The sequence below is a fragment of the Palaemon carinicauda genome, chromosome 31 (assembly GCF_036898095.1).
Source record: "Palaemon carinicauda isolate YSFRI2023 chromosome 31, ASM3689809v2, whole genome shotgun sequence".
Classification (NCBI taxonomy): Eukaryota; Metazoa; Arthropoda; class Malacostraca; order Decapoda; family Palaemonidae; genus Palaemon; species Palaemon carinicauda.
Window position 1 is genome coordinate 34,146,798 of NC_090755.1, and position 19,821 is coordinate 34,166,618.

Below are 19,821 nucleotides of genomic sequence, written 5' to 3' on the forward strand. Positions count from 1 at the left end.
AAGTTAAGGACACGGCTCCTAGGTTGAGTTAGATGGTGTTCTTGAGTTTGCTTCCCTTTTAAGATGTGGGTTTTCAGTCAAAACTTTTGAAATGTTACACCCGGTCTGCCCATACCAACTACTTTTTCCATTCCTCGTTCAGGTTTGGGCATGACACGCACATTAGGAATCCAGTTTAATCACTCTTTGTTCGATAAAATGTAAGAACCATAATAGGTCTTGACATGTTCGGATGGGTAACCACCAGTAGATAACTAAAGCTGTTGAATATTTCTGTATCTTGTGACATACTAGGATGTTGGTGGGGCTGATAACATCCCTAGAGTTTTTGTGATTTTTTTTAAGGTTTCTACCCCCATCAAAAGCTATGGAACTAAATAATTGTAATACCTCATACCTTACATCACCCTGAGAAGTCTTCCAGAGAGAGAGAGAGAGAGAGAAAGAGAGAGAGAGAGAGAGAGAGAGAGAGAGAGAGAGAGAGAGAGAATGGATGTCTTTGTCTTTCCCTCTCCCTTCCTCATCATCTAACGTCCAGCCTGACGGATGTCGGGTCTACTTTCACGTACGCTATCAAGATATGTTGTAGAGTCCACTTGAGATCTCGGAAGAGTCGCTGGCGAAAGAAGGCCTATGGGAAGTAGACCCTATTTTTTTCCATCATGGGTCACATCTGCTTCTCAGGCCCCTTCCTCAGTAACGGACAGGAGTGTGGTTACACTTAAGTCCATTATCATGCTCACAAATAGAAGCTATTTCTCGGGTATTTCTGTGGGTATTTTGAGGTCATTCTTATCTATCGGTGATGAAGAGGGCTCGGCTGGGAGATATCCTACTGGAGATTTTTTCTGGAGTTCTTGCGGTCTGGGGAAATGGACAGAGATATTTGTTTTAAGTTTGTATTGTGGATGGAAATCAGATTCTCAGTAGTTTAGGTATAGTAAAACACGCATGAACACGCGTATAATATACGCGGTAACAAACACATATTATATATATATATATATATATATACATATATATATATATATATATACATACTATATATATATATATATATATATACATACTTATATATATATATATATATATACATACTTATATATATATATATATATATATTTATATATATATGTCTTGAGGAGGTGTAATAAAAACACAAATGTGCTTGGTCAATACTTCGTTTCCCTTTCCTCCCGGCCTGCTTTCATCTTGAGACATCGCACGTTCCAGTGATTTGTCGTTAATATAATGTATATGTACATATGTGTGTATAAATCTATGTATTTTATATGTGTTTATATTAATACAAGTATAAAAATGCACACAGTAAGGAATACTAATTGAAAATAATACCAGTTAAGAAAAGAGAGAGAGAGAGACCTTATATACAGGGATAAACCTTTATTCAAATAGGGATTATTGAAATGCTTCAGAAACATTTTAGGTAGTTTTCTTGTTTTAGACACTAATGCGTAATTTGAAAAAAGTAAAATAAATTTATAGAATTCCTGTAACAACGATCTTTTTGTCTTTCCAGGAAAGAAATGGCGGGCTCTGACACCAACGGAGCGTCGCCCCTTCGTAGAAGAAGCCGAACGGCTTCGTCTGAAGCACATGGCAGATCATCCCGACTACAAATACAGACCTCGTCGGCGAAAGCAACAGCCGCCCAAGAAGCCAGGAGGTCAGGGCCCCCCTGGTCCTCCTTCAGCTTCTTCGCCCGTTTCCAACACGACGGGCACCACAACTCCTTCGTCCCAAACCAGGAAAGACAGCCCGGCCTTACCAGGAGGCTTCTTACAGGCGACCCTGACGAGACCTTTGAATTCGGGCGAGCTTAATGGTTCTCCTGTGCCCCCGCCATCTTTCCAAAACCAGGTCTTGGCCCTCCACACCCCAGACGCCTCCCCCACATGCTCCCCGGAACCTGCATGGCCCCCTCCTCCTCCTCCCCAAGTGGCCCCTGTCATTCCTCCCTGCACCTTGGCTGCCTTGCCTACTCCACCAGAGGCCTCTCCACATGACCACGACCACCTCCACACTTCCTCCAACACTAACCTCCATCACCAACATCAGCACCAGCACCAGCATCCTCAACAACACCTCCCCCTTCCTCATCCCCAACAGCAGATGGAAGGACCAAACCAATCATCTGGCCTCAACAACACCAAGTTGTCGCAGCACTATTTTTCGCATCATCCTGGCTACCCAAATTTCAACTATCCAGGACAAGTGTACAGATACGACTATCCAGACTATTCGGCTGGGTCTGACGGCTACTATCCCCACCACTACGACCCTCAGGGCTACAGCAGCGACCATCACCAGCATCATCCTGCTTTCACACATCCTGCATTTAGTAGTAAGTGGTTTGTCTCTTATTGGTATACTAGTGTACACGACCCGTCAAAAGTGACGACTAATTATTAAGATAGATATGCACACGCACACAGATTCAACCCTTCCTACCTCCTCCCCCTTTCCTAACTACAAGACGATAGTTTCGGTATTTTGTGTAAGATTGTGGTTTTCATGTGTACCCATCTCACCAGGGTATGACTACTTTCCCTCCCCCATACCTCAGGGACGGAATGAAACCAAGTAGTTATACGTCTGGCAATGACACTAAGCCTAACCAGAAATATATATATATATATATATATATATATATATATATATATATATATATGTACATATATGTATATAAACATTATATATATACACTATATTATATATATATATATATATATACATACACACATATACACATATATATATATATATTATTTATATATACTGTACATATATATACATATATATATATACATACATATATATACATATATGTATATATACATATATATTTGTATATATATGCACATATATATACATATATATATATATATATATATGTATATATATATATATATATATGTATACATATACATACACACACACACACACACATATATATATATATATATATATATGCAGTATATATACATATACACATAGTCAGACACTTGCTCTTTATTATATAGGTGAGATGATAAAATATTTCTCCTAGCTGGTCTTGCAATACTTTGGACCCCTTTTGTGACTCCACATTGGCCCATGGGTCAATGGTTTAATCTGACGTATCTCTGTCCTACTTGCCGTTGATAACATAGGCCTATTGATCTAACAAATTCGTTAGCCCTATTCTCGTTATTTTCTTTATCAGCATGTTTACTTCATATTTAAGTAAGAATTTTCATTCTTATTCTTGCCAAATCCAGAATCGGTTGCTTTTGTTTGAAGATGACTTTGTTTTATATAAGGGAGATTTCACCTAAATTTCTTATTTCCCGTGCGTTAGTTCTGATGAACAAGAGTTTAAAGTTATTTCACCCAAAATTCTCAATTTCTTAGATAATTTCTTCTAGGAGAAGGATGTACCTCGTAAACAAACTTGAATTCCCTTTACCTAAGAATGCTTAGTGGAATTTAATGCTGAGATTCTGGAGTGTAAAAGATAAATGTGAAAGTGTGACAAAATTTCCGCCAGGAGAACTCTCACTCGCTTTCACCCAAGGCCGTCCTTTTTCGTTATTTCCTTCAAAAATATTATTTACTGTGAGACCACATTCACTGGTTCTTTGTAGCTCCTCTGGGTTGAAAGCAGTTGAGCATTTTAGATCGAAGTTTTCCCATCGTTTGTATCCATATAAACAAACCTTAAGGATTTTCGATTTTCGAGAACCCTAGACTCAATTTCACCCGAACTTGCCTAAAAGAATCTGCTCATAGATGATTTAATTTGGTTTTGTGGAAGAGGATACTTTTGATAAAAGTGATTGGAGAGGGTGCATCAAGCAACCGACCCCTTTATGTAGGAATAACGATGGGAGTCATCCCATTTTAAAGGGGAGTTGAATAAGCTAATGTAAATGGGACAGGCTATTTAACATTCCTGACTCGGAAATGACATAACCTATGTGGAATCCTTCTTAGGGTCAAGCCATTTTGAACCATGGTCCCTGGGCTCAAATCAGAGGCCCAGAATTTTGCTTAGCAATATTTAGTGAAAACTTTTAATCATAGATTTGTAAGTTCAGAAAGGCGACAGAATAAACCTTTTGGCTCTTGGTTTTCTTGTTAAAGGATCCTGCATTCCTTCCCTAAAATAGCAATGATAGTGATTATTGTTATTATCAGTAGTAGTAGTAGTAGTAGTAGTAGCTTTTTATAAAGTCAATTACTGACAGTGCTATGAAACTGTAACTGGTCAGCCTTTCCCATTCTTCCTTATAATTATTGTAAGTGTAATGATACATTACTACTACAACGAATTGATTGATTTGAGGTTTTCTGGCATCCTGACTACTACTACTACTACTACTACTACTAATAATAATACTATTACTACTACTAGTAATGTTAGTAATATCATCCATCACCCCAAATTAATAATCGCATCCTCTTCCTCCTGACGTAGGTCCAAGAAGCGAGGTGAGTGCTGACGGAGGGGCGAGCGTGGGTGCTTCCAGCAACGAAGGCGGCGTGGGCGTCCAGCCCAGCGAATCCATGGGAGGAGGTGCAGGAGGGGAGGCGGAAGTGTTCGACGACGTCGATCGATCGGAATTCGACCGATACCTGAAGGGACCCGAGCGCCCTTCGGCCGTTGTCAACCCGAACTTCACGTACACTCCTCCGGTCAACGGCAGGTAAATGGAACAGGGATTTGGGTCAAGAGCAGCGGCCAGACAACCGCCCTTGTCCTTTCTAGTGCGTCTATTTGTTTCTGGGGTTTTATTGTCTCTTCTTGCTTCTCCTTTTATTCTGGGGTTTCTCTCCTTTTCAAGTTCATAACAGCTTTCTTCCTTAACATTCTTGGTTTCTCATTTTGTATCAGTTTGTAATTCAGGTCCAGTCCAGTCTTCCTCCTCTTTCTTGCTCTTCGTCTTTTTCCTTTGTTTCTTTTTATATTTGTGGTTCTTTTTTTTCCGTCATCATTTTCTTACTTTTAATTTTCTTCTGCCTTATTTCGGTTAAAAGAAATGTTATTATTATCTTTTTCTTTTATAATTATCTTTCTATTTTAGTCTTCGCCATTTCATTTCCAACTCCTCTTCTTTATCTTGTCAAGTCAATTATAGTAAAAGCAGTGAAAATGTTTGTGCATAAAGTTGAATAGATTCAACCTATCTCTCTCTCTCTCTCTCTCTCTCTCTCTAGGACAGATGGTATTTCTTCCTGTTATAATGCTAAATAGATTAGTAGACGATCAACTTAGTTAGACTTCTACTTTACTGTTATATGGGCATCTCCAGTAGTCTTATCAACTCATGATACTTTTGTGATATCTTAAATTATCTGTAATATTTCCAAACTTTTTGATTCAATTAATTTCATTTCTATAACAGTTTATATTATAGAAAAAGCTAAATTTCCAAATTAGCTTCATTGGTAAACCGACTTTGGAAGACTTTCTAACTGCTATCTCTGAAGATCTAACTTCATACAGGAAGGTCTATTACTTCCTTCGTGGCTAAGCCCCACTCATTTCCATGCCCCCCCCCCCCCCCCCCTTTTCAGTCATGGTGAAAAGAGGTGTAATAGAACAGCTTGTTCATCAATATAAAACCTTTTTTTTTTATATTGTTAAACTGTTGCTTATTATGAGTTATTATTGGGAGCCTTTGTAGTTGGCTGAGACAGACCGGGTGTCAATAACAAAACTTTCACTGAAAACCTCATTTTAAAAGAATAAAAAAAACCCACAGAAACACCACCTAATCCAGCCTACTTGCCCCCTTACACTTCTGTATTCTTAGCTTATCCTAAAACTAAGTCTCAGCCCCTGTGTTTACTTACCAACCGGCTTCACTCTTGGCAATGTAACACTAAATCCTATTTCACAAATCGTAAACTATCTTCATATCTTTTTTCAGACCAATATAAACAACCATTTCTCCCATAAAGAAAATCGATTTGACAAGTAATGAAGTGTACACATGTCCCAACAAACTGTATTCACCCCTTTATTTTTGGTTCCCCCGTCAGGTATCTCCAAGTAGGAGGAGGTGGAGGATCAGGATCAGGATCTTCAGCCAACGGCGTAGTAACAAGCGGTGCATCCCCAGGAGGACCAAACAGTCATCAGTATCAAAATTCATCTTTCACTGCCCTCGTTAAGGAGGAGCCGGAGGATTCTTCGGCAGGCAGTGGATCGGAAGGGAAGTCCGTGGATGCTGTTTGTCCTCCTTCGGAAAGCAGTCGGGGCGACAGTAACACCTCTAGTCTTCTGTCAGCGCTCGCTGACGTCAGAGAACTCTACTATGAACATTCATAAGGTTGTGACAATGTCGAGAACTTGTTATGATTTACGATTTTCAAATATTTTTCAGACGTGGAAATACAGAAAAGGAGGTGCACATTTTAGAAAAGACTATCGCTCTACGTAATTTCTAAAGGCGTCTAAATTTTTTTTATTCGTCCTGATTTTTAGGACTTGATGTATCAGCTTAATTCGATTATTTTGATGAAATTACATCTTCCGTTTCTTTGATGACGTTTCCTTAACAAAGATCTCACAGATCTAAAAAAATACACATCTTTTTGATCTTAGACCTCTAGGTTTTTTAGTTTTAGGTATATTTAAATTATTTTCTAATTAAAGTTTTGTTTATGCTGATTCTTACAGAGATCTGTTATTGGATGGTTGATTACTTTGTTAAGAAAAACAGAATTTTTTCTTATAGTGTTTATGTGAATAATGAACCAATTCTCAGGAAACAATTAAGAAAGAAAGAAAAAAGTTACACCTTTCGCTTCCAAGATTTTTGTAAGTAGTAGACTTTAAGTTGCTGGAATTCACCGTGTAATTTTGTAAGAGGCTTCTGTTATTACGTTATCTTAAAGATGTATTTTTATCCTATGAACATTTCAATTTCTCCTCTATTCACAGCAAAACGTCATATCTATGTATAAAATCTTATTGCTTTGACATTAGGAGTATTTTTATAAAATGCTCTTCTGTATAAACATTATAAGGGAGAAAAGGAGAGATTTGTGAAGTGTATGGAGCCAGGCCAGCGCACCAAAGACTTCTTACAGTGTTATAAGGAAAGACTTTAGCTGAAATAAGCCCTGGTTATATTTAAGTGTGAAGGGTAGTTTTATCATTACTAGAACAGAGGAAGATTTAATAATCATAGCTGTGAAAATGGTGATGCATTACGAATTGTTGTGTGTCTACTGCCCTATGCAAGGTTGTAATTTTCCTTTTGTAGGAAATGCGTTTGACAGCAACATGAAAACAGAAGACAAAAAATTATTCAAAAACAAGTGAAAAGCAAGTGATGGAGAGATGAACGAGGGCTTTTGGCCAAGTGAATCCTATTGCCCGAAATAACGTTGGTAAGGTCTGTTAGATAAATGTACAGTTGGACACAGGATGAATGAATGAATGATTTAAAGTTTTCAGGCATCCTTTGGACACAGGAATTCCCGGCACACAACGCTCTGAGGAAGTGCACCCTGCCACACCCTTACTGTGCGGCAAGTAACCAAACAAATCCATGAGCGGTCAGCAGGGTTACATACAGGTACTCTCAGATCAGCAATGCTGAGACGGCGCTCTTCCTGAGAGCGAAGTGTGGCAGGGATTCCTGCGGCCAACTGTACAACTAAAAACGTCAAGGTGTTGCATCACGTAGAAAAAAAAATTGAAGATGGCTGGACTTCGAGAATTTTAAATATTAGCAGTTTTAATTAAACATGTTTTTATTGGCAGTCTCTGAACGAAGCTATACACTGGTCTTATGACGCTGACTTTGGAAACCACAATGTAGAACACATAGATATTTTTATAGCCAGGTAGTGAGCAGTTTACCCCACCTGAACAACATTAAATATATTTGTAAATAAAGAGAAAGATGTTAATAATTGTTGCATACTGTCTTTGTCTATTTTTCATAAATATTGTTGAAGAATTAGTTAATAATACTGCACGTAGGCAATAAAACCAGGTCAGTAATGTCTTTAGCAAATAATTTTTATTTTTGTCACAATAATTTTCATGGTGACGACTTCCATTGTATATATATATATATATATATATATATATATATATATATATATATATATATATATATATATATATAACAGTGTATCATTGTGATAAAAAGACACTCCAAACAAAATGTCTTCTTAGGAACACGATTAATGCTATTTTATGTTATAAAGTTATAAGATATGCTGTCATTCTGCATTGAGAATTTGTGCATAAGTGGTACATATTTGTGTGTGTAAATATATACACGTGTTTTACATTTGCTTGTTCCAACATTTGCTTATATGTTATTCTTTGCAAAACGTGTATGTGAAATATAAACTGTATCTTATACTATATGTGAACATGCATATATGTTTGATATATATATATATATATATATATATATATATATATATATATATATATATATATACATACATATATATATATATATATATATATATATTTACAGTATATATATATGTAATGCATATGTATATAAATTACACAAACATGATATATATATATATATATATATATATATATATATGTATATGCATTTGTATATAAATCACACACTCATGATATATAAATATATATATATATATACATATATATATATATATATATATGTATATATATATATATATATATATATATATATATATACATATATATATATATATATATATATCCCACATAATTTTGTGGCTATAGTTGATAGAATAACACAATAGTAAAGCTCATTTCAATGATGATGGTGACTATTAAAACAATGTAAGTGTTAACAATTCTACCAACATAAGTCGAAGTACAAAGTATAGTGCCTTCCGAGAAGACCGTCATTTAGAGAGAATGTGATGTATTTCTTTGCCTTTGTGAGTGCCTTTGAAAGTACAGGGTCTGATATATATATATATATATATATATATATATATATATATATATATATATATATATATATATATATATATATGTATATATAAAGAGTATGATATCCCTACCTATATCCTAATCTAATAACAGAATATACACTAGAACCTAAAATAACTAATGAACTTGGATCTGTACTGTAGATAATTGCAGGTGTTGAGAAAGTGACCCGGAAAGCGTATTTTTAAGGCAAAATATGGAAAATATAGTTGTTTTTCTTTAATGAAAGTTTTATTTATTTCATGTCTATCAGTAAACAAGTGTTAATAGACAAATGGTCTTTGGTTCTTCTTTCTCAAGAAGTGATTATTTTACATTTGCCAATCTGTTAGTTTTCTTTTCGTGGTTAATTTATGATTGTCTGATATGAAATTCATGGTAACTCGATTTGATTTTTGTACCTAATTATCGATTTATCAAGCATTGTTATTTGTAATTGAGCTTTGAAAGCGATGTAGTGCTACGAATTAGTGAAAATGTGAATTTGATGTAAAGATGAAATGTGAAAAAGATAAATATGAAAAGAAGCATGGCAACAATGTGCCTTCGATTTTCCCATTTCCCGCCCGTTTTGACGGAGGGTGACATATGGTGTGTTTTTGGTCACCACAAATTTTGTGATTCACTTTAGACAGTGATTGTGTGTATATTTTTCTCCATAGAATATTTTTTAAGGTACCATCTATTTTGTACATGTTCCAAGCCAAGGTGGTTCCTTGTAAAGAGAAGTTTATTAATATATTCTGATAGACCAATATGCAGTGTATTTAGTTATGTTTGTAGAAGAGAACCAAACATTTTTTTACGTATTGTCTCACGAGTGTTATTTTTTTGTATTTTTTTTTTTGTATTTTAGATGGTTCTTGATAGATTTTTATAAGGTGGAGTTTAACGGGGCCATTTACTTGTCTTATTCTATATAACTTTTCTTTTACTTATTTCCAATTGCCCATTTTTTTCTGGTAAAGTCTGCTCCCCTTTCCTTCCCAGAAGATTAGTTACACATTTCTTTACTCAAAATATAATGATTGCTTATTGATATAAATTTTGATAAATTCTCAGGGAAAAGACAATAAAAACCAACTAAAATCAAAACCGTTTATTTTCTTCCGCTTCATTCTAGAACTCTGAAAGGTTATGATTTTGACAGTTGTTTGGCGTAAGGGTGTCTCGTAGTGCTTGTAGTACTTACTAATCAGTTTATCGTTGTTTAAAAATTCATTGCTGTTGCTGATTAGATCCGGAATTTGAAAATCACTTCTTACCTTTGAGTTCGTTAAAACATATAAATTGTTTGTTGTCCGGGGAGAGTTTTGTCGTTGCTTAAAGAGGGGAATTCGTCGACAAAGGAGCATACCCGGTTCCGGTACCATTTTTTGTAGATGTGAAAATTTTTAAAATAATTCGAAGTAGTTTTAAAATTAAAATCATAGAAAATCTTCTGATTTATGAAACAAAAGATATTAAATATTTTAAACAAAGAAAAGATTTTTTTTTTTTTTTGACTGTGGAAATCAATTTACTAATGTACCATAGATTTCTTCTTTACCTTTGCCTAGTCCATTCACGAGTCCCCTCTTATACTTAACTTTTTGTAGCTGAAAGCCAATTATAAATCCCCTATGGTATTTCTCATAAACATTAAATCCCTCCCTTGAGTCACCTATTGTTTGTTTCATCTACTGAAAGTCCTATGATGAAATCCCTTCTTATTATTTTTAGAAATTCCCTTCCTGAAGTCCTTTTAAAAAACCCATCCTCAATCCTCTTCTAAAGTCCTTTTTTATATCCTTCTGAAGTTCTTTTCTAACTTTCCTTTTGAAGTCCTTTTCTAAATTTCCTTTTTGAAGTATTTCTAAATTCCTATTTCGAAGTTCTTTTCTAAAATCCCTTCCTGATGCCTTTCTCAAAATTTCCCTTCTAAAGTCCTTTTTCTAAATTCCGACCTGAAGTCTTCTAGATTCACTTCCTGAAATCCTTTTCTAAAATCCCTCCCCTAGGAGTTTTTTTTTTTTAATTTTTCTTCTTGAAGTCCTTTTCTAAAATCCCTTCCTAAGGCCTTTCTCAAAATTGGCTTCCTGAAGTCCTTTTCTAATTTCCCTTCTGAAGTCCCTTTTTAAATTCCGACCTGAAGTCTTCTAAATTCCCTTCCTGAAATCCTTTTCTAAAATCACTTCCTGAAGTCATTTTCTAATTTCCCTTCCTGATGTCCTTTTCTAAATTCCCTTCTTTCTCCCAAGTGTTAAATGGCACTATTCAGACGACCACCGACAATATCATGGAGATCTGAAGTAGTTTTGCAGGATCTCTGTGTCTGTAATTTCTTTTTATATCCTTTATATCCTTCACCGCTGACGCACAACTCCACGACTTCCTGTAGAAGCTGAAGATGGCCTGTTCTAATGAAATATGGAAAATAAAAATAATTTTGATTTACTTTTGAAGTTTATGTTATTCCTTCGGAGCTTTAATTATGAAAGAGATAACTGGGAAGGATTTTAAATTTTCTGAATTATTAAAAATACTAAAAAGAAATTTAACATTGGTATTTTGGTCCTTGTGTTTTATAAGCATAAAGGCGATAGTTGCCTTTGCATTCAAACTTTTCATTTTAAGTGTTTCAAATGGACCACTATATTTATGAGAATAATGTTCATAATATAGACGTGTGTACACACTGTACTTCATTGTAACTCAGTACCATTAACATTAACATCCCCATTTGGCTTCGCAAGTCCCTTGTTTTTAACAAGAAGTCAAACCAATGACAACACTTTACTAGGTGATATTATGTCATTTCTAGTGGTTGTTGAGAGATTAGTTCGTTAGTGAATATGTCACTATCCAGCAAACATAGGTGGTCACCAATCCAATTGCTGACTGACCCACGGTCTAGACCGTAGATTAACCTTAACTTACTGTATCTTCACTAATCGAAAGGCCAATATGTTGTTGAACCCCGAACTTGAACTATTTATGTTCAAAAAGGCCATATTTAAGTGCTGGTAAGAGTGAATTTGACACACTTCTAAAAACATCAGAGCCGCAGTCCAATTCTCTTTACTAATAATTTGTATGAGTATATTTTTCATCACTGACCTTTGAAATGAGAAATTTTTCTTTACCTGAAATTCAATTAATGATGATGCAAATAACCAATAAAATTATGCCAAATATTGCCGGTATAAAAATTTTCTTCGGTAATCTAATAATATTTATGACGGCACTGAACCTCACCGGTCGTAGTACCCGTTTTTTTTTTTTTTTTTTTTTTCATCAATTTTATAATTCAGTCCAATCCTGGTACAAATTCAGATTGTATTCTCTCTGGCCACGAGATACTCAAACGCCAAACGCGCGCAACCTGTTCCACGAAAAGCTTGACTTCTATTCAAATACCCCACTGAATTATGGCGCAGAATTTCCACCTCAACATCAGCGCCAAACCATAGGGCACAACGCCCGTAGTCCATTTCTAAAGAGCACGGTTCGTATTGATCTCATCACCAGAGACATAGAATAGCAGCACAGACGTTTACATTGGCTGGGAGTGGGAGATAACAGTCAATTAAGTGACCATCACGCACTTATAAATTCAGAGTTAATGCATTTACATCAACTACCATGATTGAGGCAAGAATACCATGAATTCCATTCCATTTTTAGGAATGCGTCGCTAATATGAATAAAATGCTTAAAACTAGTCATTACTTGGCTACTATTATTAACAACTTCTCAATATCGGTGTTAAAATATCAAGTTGTTCAAGTTGTTATTACACCACTACCTATGTGGATGGAAATCTAGTCTAGATGTTCATCTATTTTCACTGTAATACTTATCTAACTTTGAAGTCAATTTATAATTTCAATGGTCACCGCATTGCAGCTTTCATTTGAGTACAATAACCAATGACATGATTCCAAAGAAAAAGGACAGGTAGGTCATGCTAGATGAAAATACTGGATTCCAATTTCAAGTGTTCGAAAACTAAGAAGATCGCATAATTCTCGTTTGCAGTTAGTCATGGGCGGTGATGGATGAGTGCCTGTTGCGTAATGATTTGTCCTCAAAATGTTCGTTTATCTGACATGTGAATAATGTGTGTGGGCACATATTCAGCGTATTTCCGTGGATTGTCAGTTTCGATAATGAACCAAGGCTAAGACTGCTGAATAGGTAAGTGATTTGAGTTTGTTTACCATTTTAAGCTATTGGGACTAGTTAACCTAGGTTTTGAGGATTCGTTAAGAGATGTTCAGCTGACGGATGATTTCTTGCTCTTGTCTTAACTCGAAAAACAAAATAAACATTATAGTATAAGTGATATTATACTAAAGTGAAGTTTGTGCAATATGTGCGTGGTGGGTCAACCTGCAGAGCGAATACATTATAGTATGAAATAATCCATATAATTGTCGTGGTTATTTTACCCGATTTGGATTTATTTAGGTCTGGCTAAATGGATCTTTATATCCCAAATGCCAATAGGCCAAGTATGAGGCAATAAAAATGTTCGTCTTGGCATATCACTCCAGATATGCTTAAGCAAAATTGTACATGTTTATGACGTTTACAACCCATGTACGGCATGGAAAGCGCAGATAAGGAAATTAGGCCTATAGCTGTAGTAGACAAACGATAAGTGTAAAACATAACAGAACACGAAACTTATCAAATCAGGCCAAGTGGTTGTCAGACAGATAAGATATGATCACGGAAGTGTTGCATAGATAACAGGCTACACGTCCAAAGAAATACAGTAGACCGTAAGTGTTTGAGCGTCATGGCATCTTTCTATTTTTGGTTTAGACAATAGACTGCTGGTGTAGTTGATTGTCCATGTTACATATCATGTACTGTATGTGCGCGTATGCCTGTATGGTGTCTGAATGTTTTCGTCATGCATCTTCATATGATGCCCATATGAAGCATGGGCATGCTATTTTTTGGCAAAATACTCGTACACCCAAAATTATTAGGCTTACTTGCATTATTTGCATGTCATTTAATATTGTAATGATGAAATTTTTCCTGGGATATATATATATATATATATATATATATATATATATATATATATATATATATATATATATATATATATATATATGATCATCACCAGCCATTACTAATTCATGCAGAACAAAGGCCCCAGACATGTCCTTTCACTCGCGTCTGTATATGGTCTTGCTATGGCAGTTTTACCTGCAAATTTTCTTATTTAGTCCATCCATGGTCTTCTCTTCCTTCTGCTTCTTTTACAACCTCTAGGACCCATTCTCTTATTCTTAATGCCCTACCCATATCCATTTCTTTTCATTTCAAGTTGTTAGTATATCCTCTTCTTTAATTTGCTCTCGTATCCACGTTGCTCCCATCAGTATTCTTTCCAAATCTCTTAGAGTTGTAACTAGCTATGTGTGTGTGTGTGTGTGTGTGTGTGTGTGTGTGTGTGTGGAAGAGAGAGAAAATGTGTAGTCTGATATCAGCAACAATCAGATGTTTTACTCACCTATCACATACCTTGTTGATTACAAAGCTGGATAATACAGCAGGAGTGATTCTCCTCACACATTGTAAATCTAAGATCAAAGCGTCGCGTGAACATAGGTGGTTCTACTCGTAGGATCGATAGATTTGGTTACTCTTCACATCCGCTGATTTTATCATTCAGTCGCAGATATTTCTAGACGCCATTGAATGGTCTCCCTGTGACGCCAAGGGCCGGCAACGCCTCTTATGACTCTTCCTGGGATATGGTTGGGGTGGATGGGTGCCATATACAGTAGGTGGTGTAGGCTATGTCTCATTCGCTAATAAGTGAATTAACTCTCTCTCTCTCTCTCTCTCTCTCTCTCTCTCTCTCTCTCTCTCTCTCTCTCTCTCTCTCTCTCTCTCAATGTTTAAGTTCTAGTTTTCCAACAAGGTTGCAACTCACCATAGTCCAAGTAACTTGATAAATTATTTTAGGCCAGTAAAGGCAAAATGGGTTTTTGAGAAAAAAGGGTCCAATCACACTTCACCCTCAGTGGTATAGAATGTGTTCAGTGCAAGCAAGTAGTCGTTAACCATTGAACATGGTCCGCTGCTCGATCCCGGGCTACAACTCGCTAATCACTTCTCATGGGAATATTTAACAACATTAGACCGGGTTAAGAAAAAGGTATGGGGCTAGCAACTTTGTTCTAACAGACCTACTGAAAACCGGAAGAATCTACCATTTTTGTACCATACTCAGAGCGGAATTTTTATTTCAAAATTGGACATACACTAGTTCGGTAGATTTTTATTTTAGAATTTGACATACACTAGTTCGGTAGATTTTTATTTTAGAATTTGACATACACTAGTTCGGTAGACTTAAAGGGCCTCACGTTAGTGTTAGCAGAAATGCCAAAGGTCAGAATTATGCAAATGGTCGAAGGAAGTCATGAGCAGCTACCTGAATAGGGTTTGAATAAAAATTTATGACTTCTAGTATTTTTTTTTCTTTTTTTTTTCTGGCATTGGTCTTCAAATACTTAGGTTAGGATGTGTTAGCCGCATTGTACTTTCTAGAGAGACAGTGCCATGTTAGATAGGCTTCACACAGTCAAATTCTGTTTAACAAACACGGTTTTGAAGTGACGTTTGAACGTGTGAACGGGGTATTTTGTTGACACGTTGGTCAAACCAAGCTCTATAGAACTTGGGTCAAACGGTCTGAAGAAAGTGTGATCGAGTTTGGCTTTTGTTGGGGGTGGGGGGGGGGGGGCTTCAATCATCCACAAGCGTCAAACATTAAACACGCCCAAGTAGATCTATATGTTTCTTTCTCCACCCTCAAATAATTACGTCAGCTATTTGGCTCTAATCCCAAATCAACAAACAAGTAGGTATGTGAAAAGTGATCTCTTTTTAACAGCCAGTCTTTCGTCCACTTGAATCTTTTTTTTCTCGGGTGTCACCCCTTAGCCAATGACAATCAAATCGTCCTTGGCAAGAGGCATAAGATCTTTGCTTCACAAACAGCGATAGTCACAGAGTCGAGGATTGAGGTTTGATGTACAGTTAGAATCAAAAGAACGTACAGTAGACACTCGAAGGAAATCTTTCGTCAGATGTCTCTGGTGTTCCCATGAAAAAACAGGCAAAGTGTTGCTTTTCTTACTACTACAGTACTTTTAGGAAATGGGCGGAGCCCTCTCCAACCTTAGTGAACCAAAGACAGTAAAGGGCTGTTTTTGTTAGCAAAAGCATGCAAAAGTTACATATCGAGGTGCCATATTTCAATTCTTTACTATCATTTGACGTCTCAAATATCCACTGTTAATACAAAACACTCACTCACACACGCTCATACATACATACATACATACATACATACATATATACATACATACATATACATATATATACATATGAACATATATCACAAAGCTCAGAGTTGTTGCTGGCATGGTTTCCGGCCCACAGGTGAGGTTCGAATCTCCACACGGCCAGAAGCTGTTACCATAAAATGAATTCCAAGTGGATATATATTCCCAAGATAGAATTTGGTATTAAATGCCGTTCGTGGGTGATATTTATATATACATATATACACATTATTATTATTATTATTATTATTACTTGCTTAGCTACAGCCCTAGTTAGAAAAGCAGGAGGCTATAAGCCCGGGTGCTCCAACAGGGAAAATAGCCCAGTGTGGAAAGGAAACAAGAAAAATAAAATGTTTTAAGAACAGTAACAGCATTAAAATAAATATTTCCTATATAAACTATAAAAACTTTAACTAAGCAAGTGGAAGAGAAATAACATAGAATAGTGTGCTCGAGTGTACCCTCAAGCAAGAGAACTGTAACCCAAGACAGTGGAAGACCATGGTACAGAGGCTATGGCATTACCTAAGACTAGAGAACAATGGTTTGATTTTGGAGTGTCCTTCTCCTAGAAGAGCTGCTTACCATAGCTGAAGAGTCTCTTCTACCCTTACCAAGAGGAAAGTGGCCACTGAACAATTACAGTGCAGTAGTTAACCCTTTAAGAGAAGAAGAATTGGTTGGTAATCTCGGTGTTGTCAGATGTATGAAGACACAGGAGAATATGTAAAGAATAGGCCAGACTATTAAGTGTATGTGTAGGCAAAGTGAAAATGAGCCGTAACCAGAGAGAAGGATCCAATGTAGTACTGTTTGGCCAGTCAGAGGACTTCATAACTCTAGTGGTTTTATATATATATATATATATATATATATATATATATATATATATATATATATATACTGTATATATTTCAATTGCTACTTAATCGTAGGTGGGGACAAGTTGACACTCTCCAGGGAAGGGTCGGTGGTGGGAGGGGAGGTCTCCTCTTCACCACCCCTTGCCCCAGCCAGTCCAACACTGTTTTAGGGGGTGTGGAGAGAAGTTAAATGAGGATTTTTTATACAGCTTGTAAGATATTGTATCATTGCCTAAATATTACTTGATAACCGTTAATGTTCTAGCAAATATTTCTAACCTAATTCATTATTACTATCGTTTCCAGAGGCCGTGTAATAGTGTTTTTTTTTTTTTTAAATAACTCCTAAAATAAGTGATGGATTTTCATGATATCAAAGCAGGGAGCGCTTCATACAATGGCCTAATTTTGGGAAATACTGTGCAGTGCCAATTGCGTTTCATTAACTTTTTTACTCAAGAAAATGAGGCTAAAGCCAGTCTTAGCCACCCACACATTCGCAAAAGTGATGACGTCCCTCAGTGACGTTGTTATAACGTTTCTTCCCCTGTACCTCCCATCCCCCGAATTGTTAAACGCCTGTTTAACTCCATAGATAATTGTCATATGACCTACCCCAAGCAATACGAAATTCTTTGTCAGTAAAAGTTCAGCATACCTGGTAATGTGATTCGTGACTTTAGACTTTACCTAAACACAAGACCAACCTTTTATATCTTACCCACTCACTTACATTGAAGATCAAGAATGAGACTTATGACAGGAGATGAAAGAAGCCATGCTAACCCTACACTTCGCACTTCAAGCGAGTGTTGGTAAAGCACTAGAAATATAGTTTTCTTTAGGTTAAGCCGTAGGACTCATTCTTCCATACAACACAGGTTACTCGATACATCAATTGCCAGGAAGAAAATGGCAGAGAGCATTGTTTGATATAATTTATCATATCAATTTCACCAGAGAGAGTAGCTTGAATTCCTTAGAAGGTAGACTTCTAAAAGATGTTTCATATAAGGGCATTGACATCGGCCATTTGATAAATTTTGAAATCATACATATATATATATATATATATATATATATATATATATATATATATATATATATATATATATATATATATATATATATATATATATGTTGGTGTGGTACTGTTATAAACACACATTCTTGTTCAAATCAAATTTCTCTTCAATGTGTTATAATGTTTAGACTTGGTAGGTTACTTCTTCTGAATAAGTCTAAGTTAACTTTATAACAGTTTATTACTTTAAAAACAGTTATTAACATCTCCATTACAGGAGTATAGATGCAACCAATTTAGGACAGTGGATATAAGTGAGATTGGTAACTCTACCTGGTCGTGAGTCACATGTGGTGTATTGCGGGTTTTCCTTGTCACGGATCTACACAGAATATTGTCTTTGATTATATAATTCTGCTGCGTATACTTTTGTGACGGTGCCGAGTGAGGGTTGTGAACTCAAAGGCAGGATGCAATCAACTGAGTTGTTTATTAAGGAACACTCTTCTTTATATACAAAACCTCTAGGCAACAGGACATAACCTGTTCGAGGGACAGACAATGTTACAGAGCAAAACGGAGACATGATCATTCAGGTTCTTTTTAGTGTGAGGAAAGAGCGCAGATACAAGCATAATATATACAAAATAATTATGTACGATTGTGTGACACACGGTTGGTACATGGCTCCCCCCCTAAAAATGACATACTGTACATGTTAAATAGGGCGCCCTGATCTAGAGAGGCGAACTGTAGGCGGGTCATCTGGCAGAAGATAAGCAGGTTTTAGACAATCAATGGAGACCCAGTCTTCTTTGCCCCGAATATTTAGTAGGAATGCTTTCGGACTGCGTCGGATCACAAGGAAAGGGCCCGTGTAAGGGGGCGTTAGTGGTGGCTTGCTAGTGTCGTTGCGCAGGAAGACGTGCGTTGCAGAGTGCAAGTCCGTTGGTATGTGATGCTTCGCTGGGGGCTTGTAAGTCTGGCGGCACGGAGTAAATTTTCCCACGACGTGACGTATGCTCTGGAGATTGTCGGAGGAGGTTGTAGAAGGAAAAAAATTCGGCAGGGATGACCAACGGGTTGCCATACACCATTTCAGCTGCCGAGACGTCGAGGGCATCTTTAGGAGTGGTCCTTAGTCCCAGGAGGACCCAGGGAAGCTGAGTAAACCAGTTGCAATCCTTGCAGCGGGACATCAAAGCTGCTTTGAGGGTGCGATGAAAACGTTCAACCATTCCATTGGCAGCGGGGTTGTAGGCCGTTGTCTGATGTAGGGTGATGCCCAGGAGATTCGCTAATGACGTCCACAATTGAGAGGTGAAAGATGTACCCCTGTCAGAAGTAATATGCTCAGGGATACCGAATCTTGAAACCCATCCAGAGAGTAAGGCAGATGTACATGAGGCAGACGTTACAGTTTCCATGGGAATGGCTTCAGGCCAACGAGTGGAGCGGTCGATGACGGTAAACAGGTAACGATGTCCTTGTGATGTGGGTAGGGGGCCTACAACGTCGACGTGAATGTGTACGAAACGACGCTGAGGTTGAGGAAAGGTGCCCACTCCTGAATCCGTGTGTCGATGTACTTTGGAA

At 36.7% G+C, this 19,821-nt stretch overlaps 1 protein-coding gene across 1 annotated transcript in view; it reads left to right on the top strand.

Moving 5' to 3' along the window:
* Nucleotides 1-8,073, top strand: part of LOC137624394 (uncharacterized) — a 70,593-nt gene extending 62,520 nt beyond the window's left edge. The window contains exons 3-5 of the mRNA XM_068355131.1: nt 1,541-2,365; nt 4,481-4,709; nt 6,049-8,073. Of these exons, the coding sequence (XP_068211232.1) occupies nt 1,541-2,365; nt 4,481-4,709; nt 6,049-6,337 (1,343 nt within the window). The 3' untranslated portion in view covers nt 6,338-8,073. The remainder of the gene's footprint in view (nt 1-1,540; nt 2,366-4,480; nt 4,710-6,048) is intronic.
* The last annotated feature ends 11,748 nt before the right edge of the window (nt 8,074-19,821 follow it).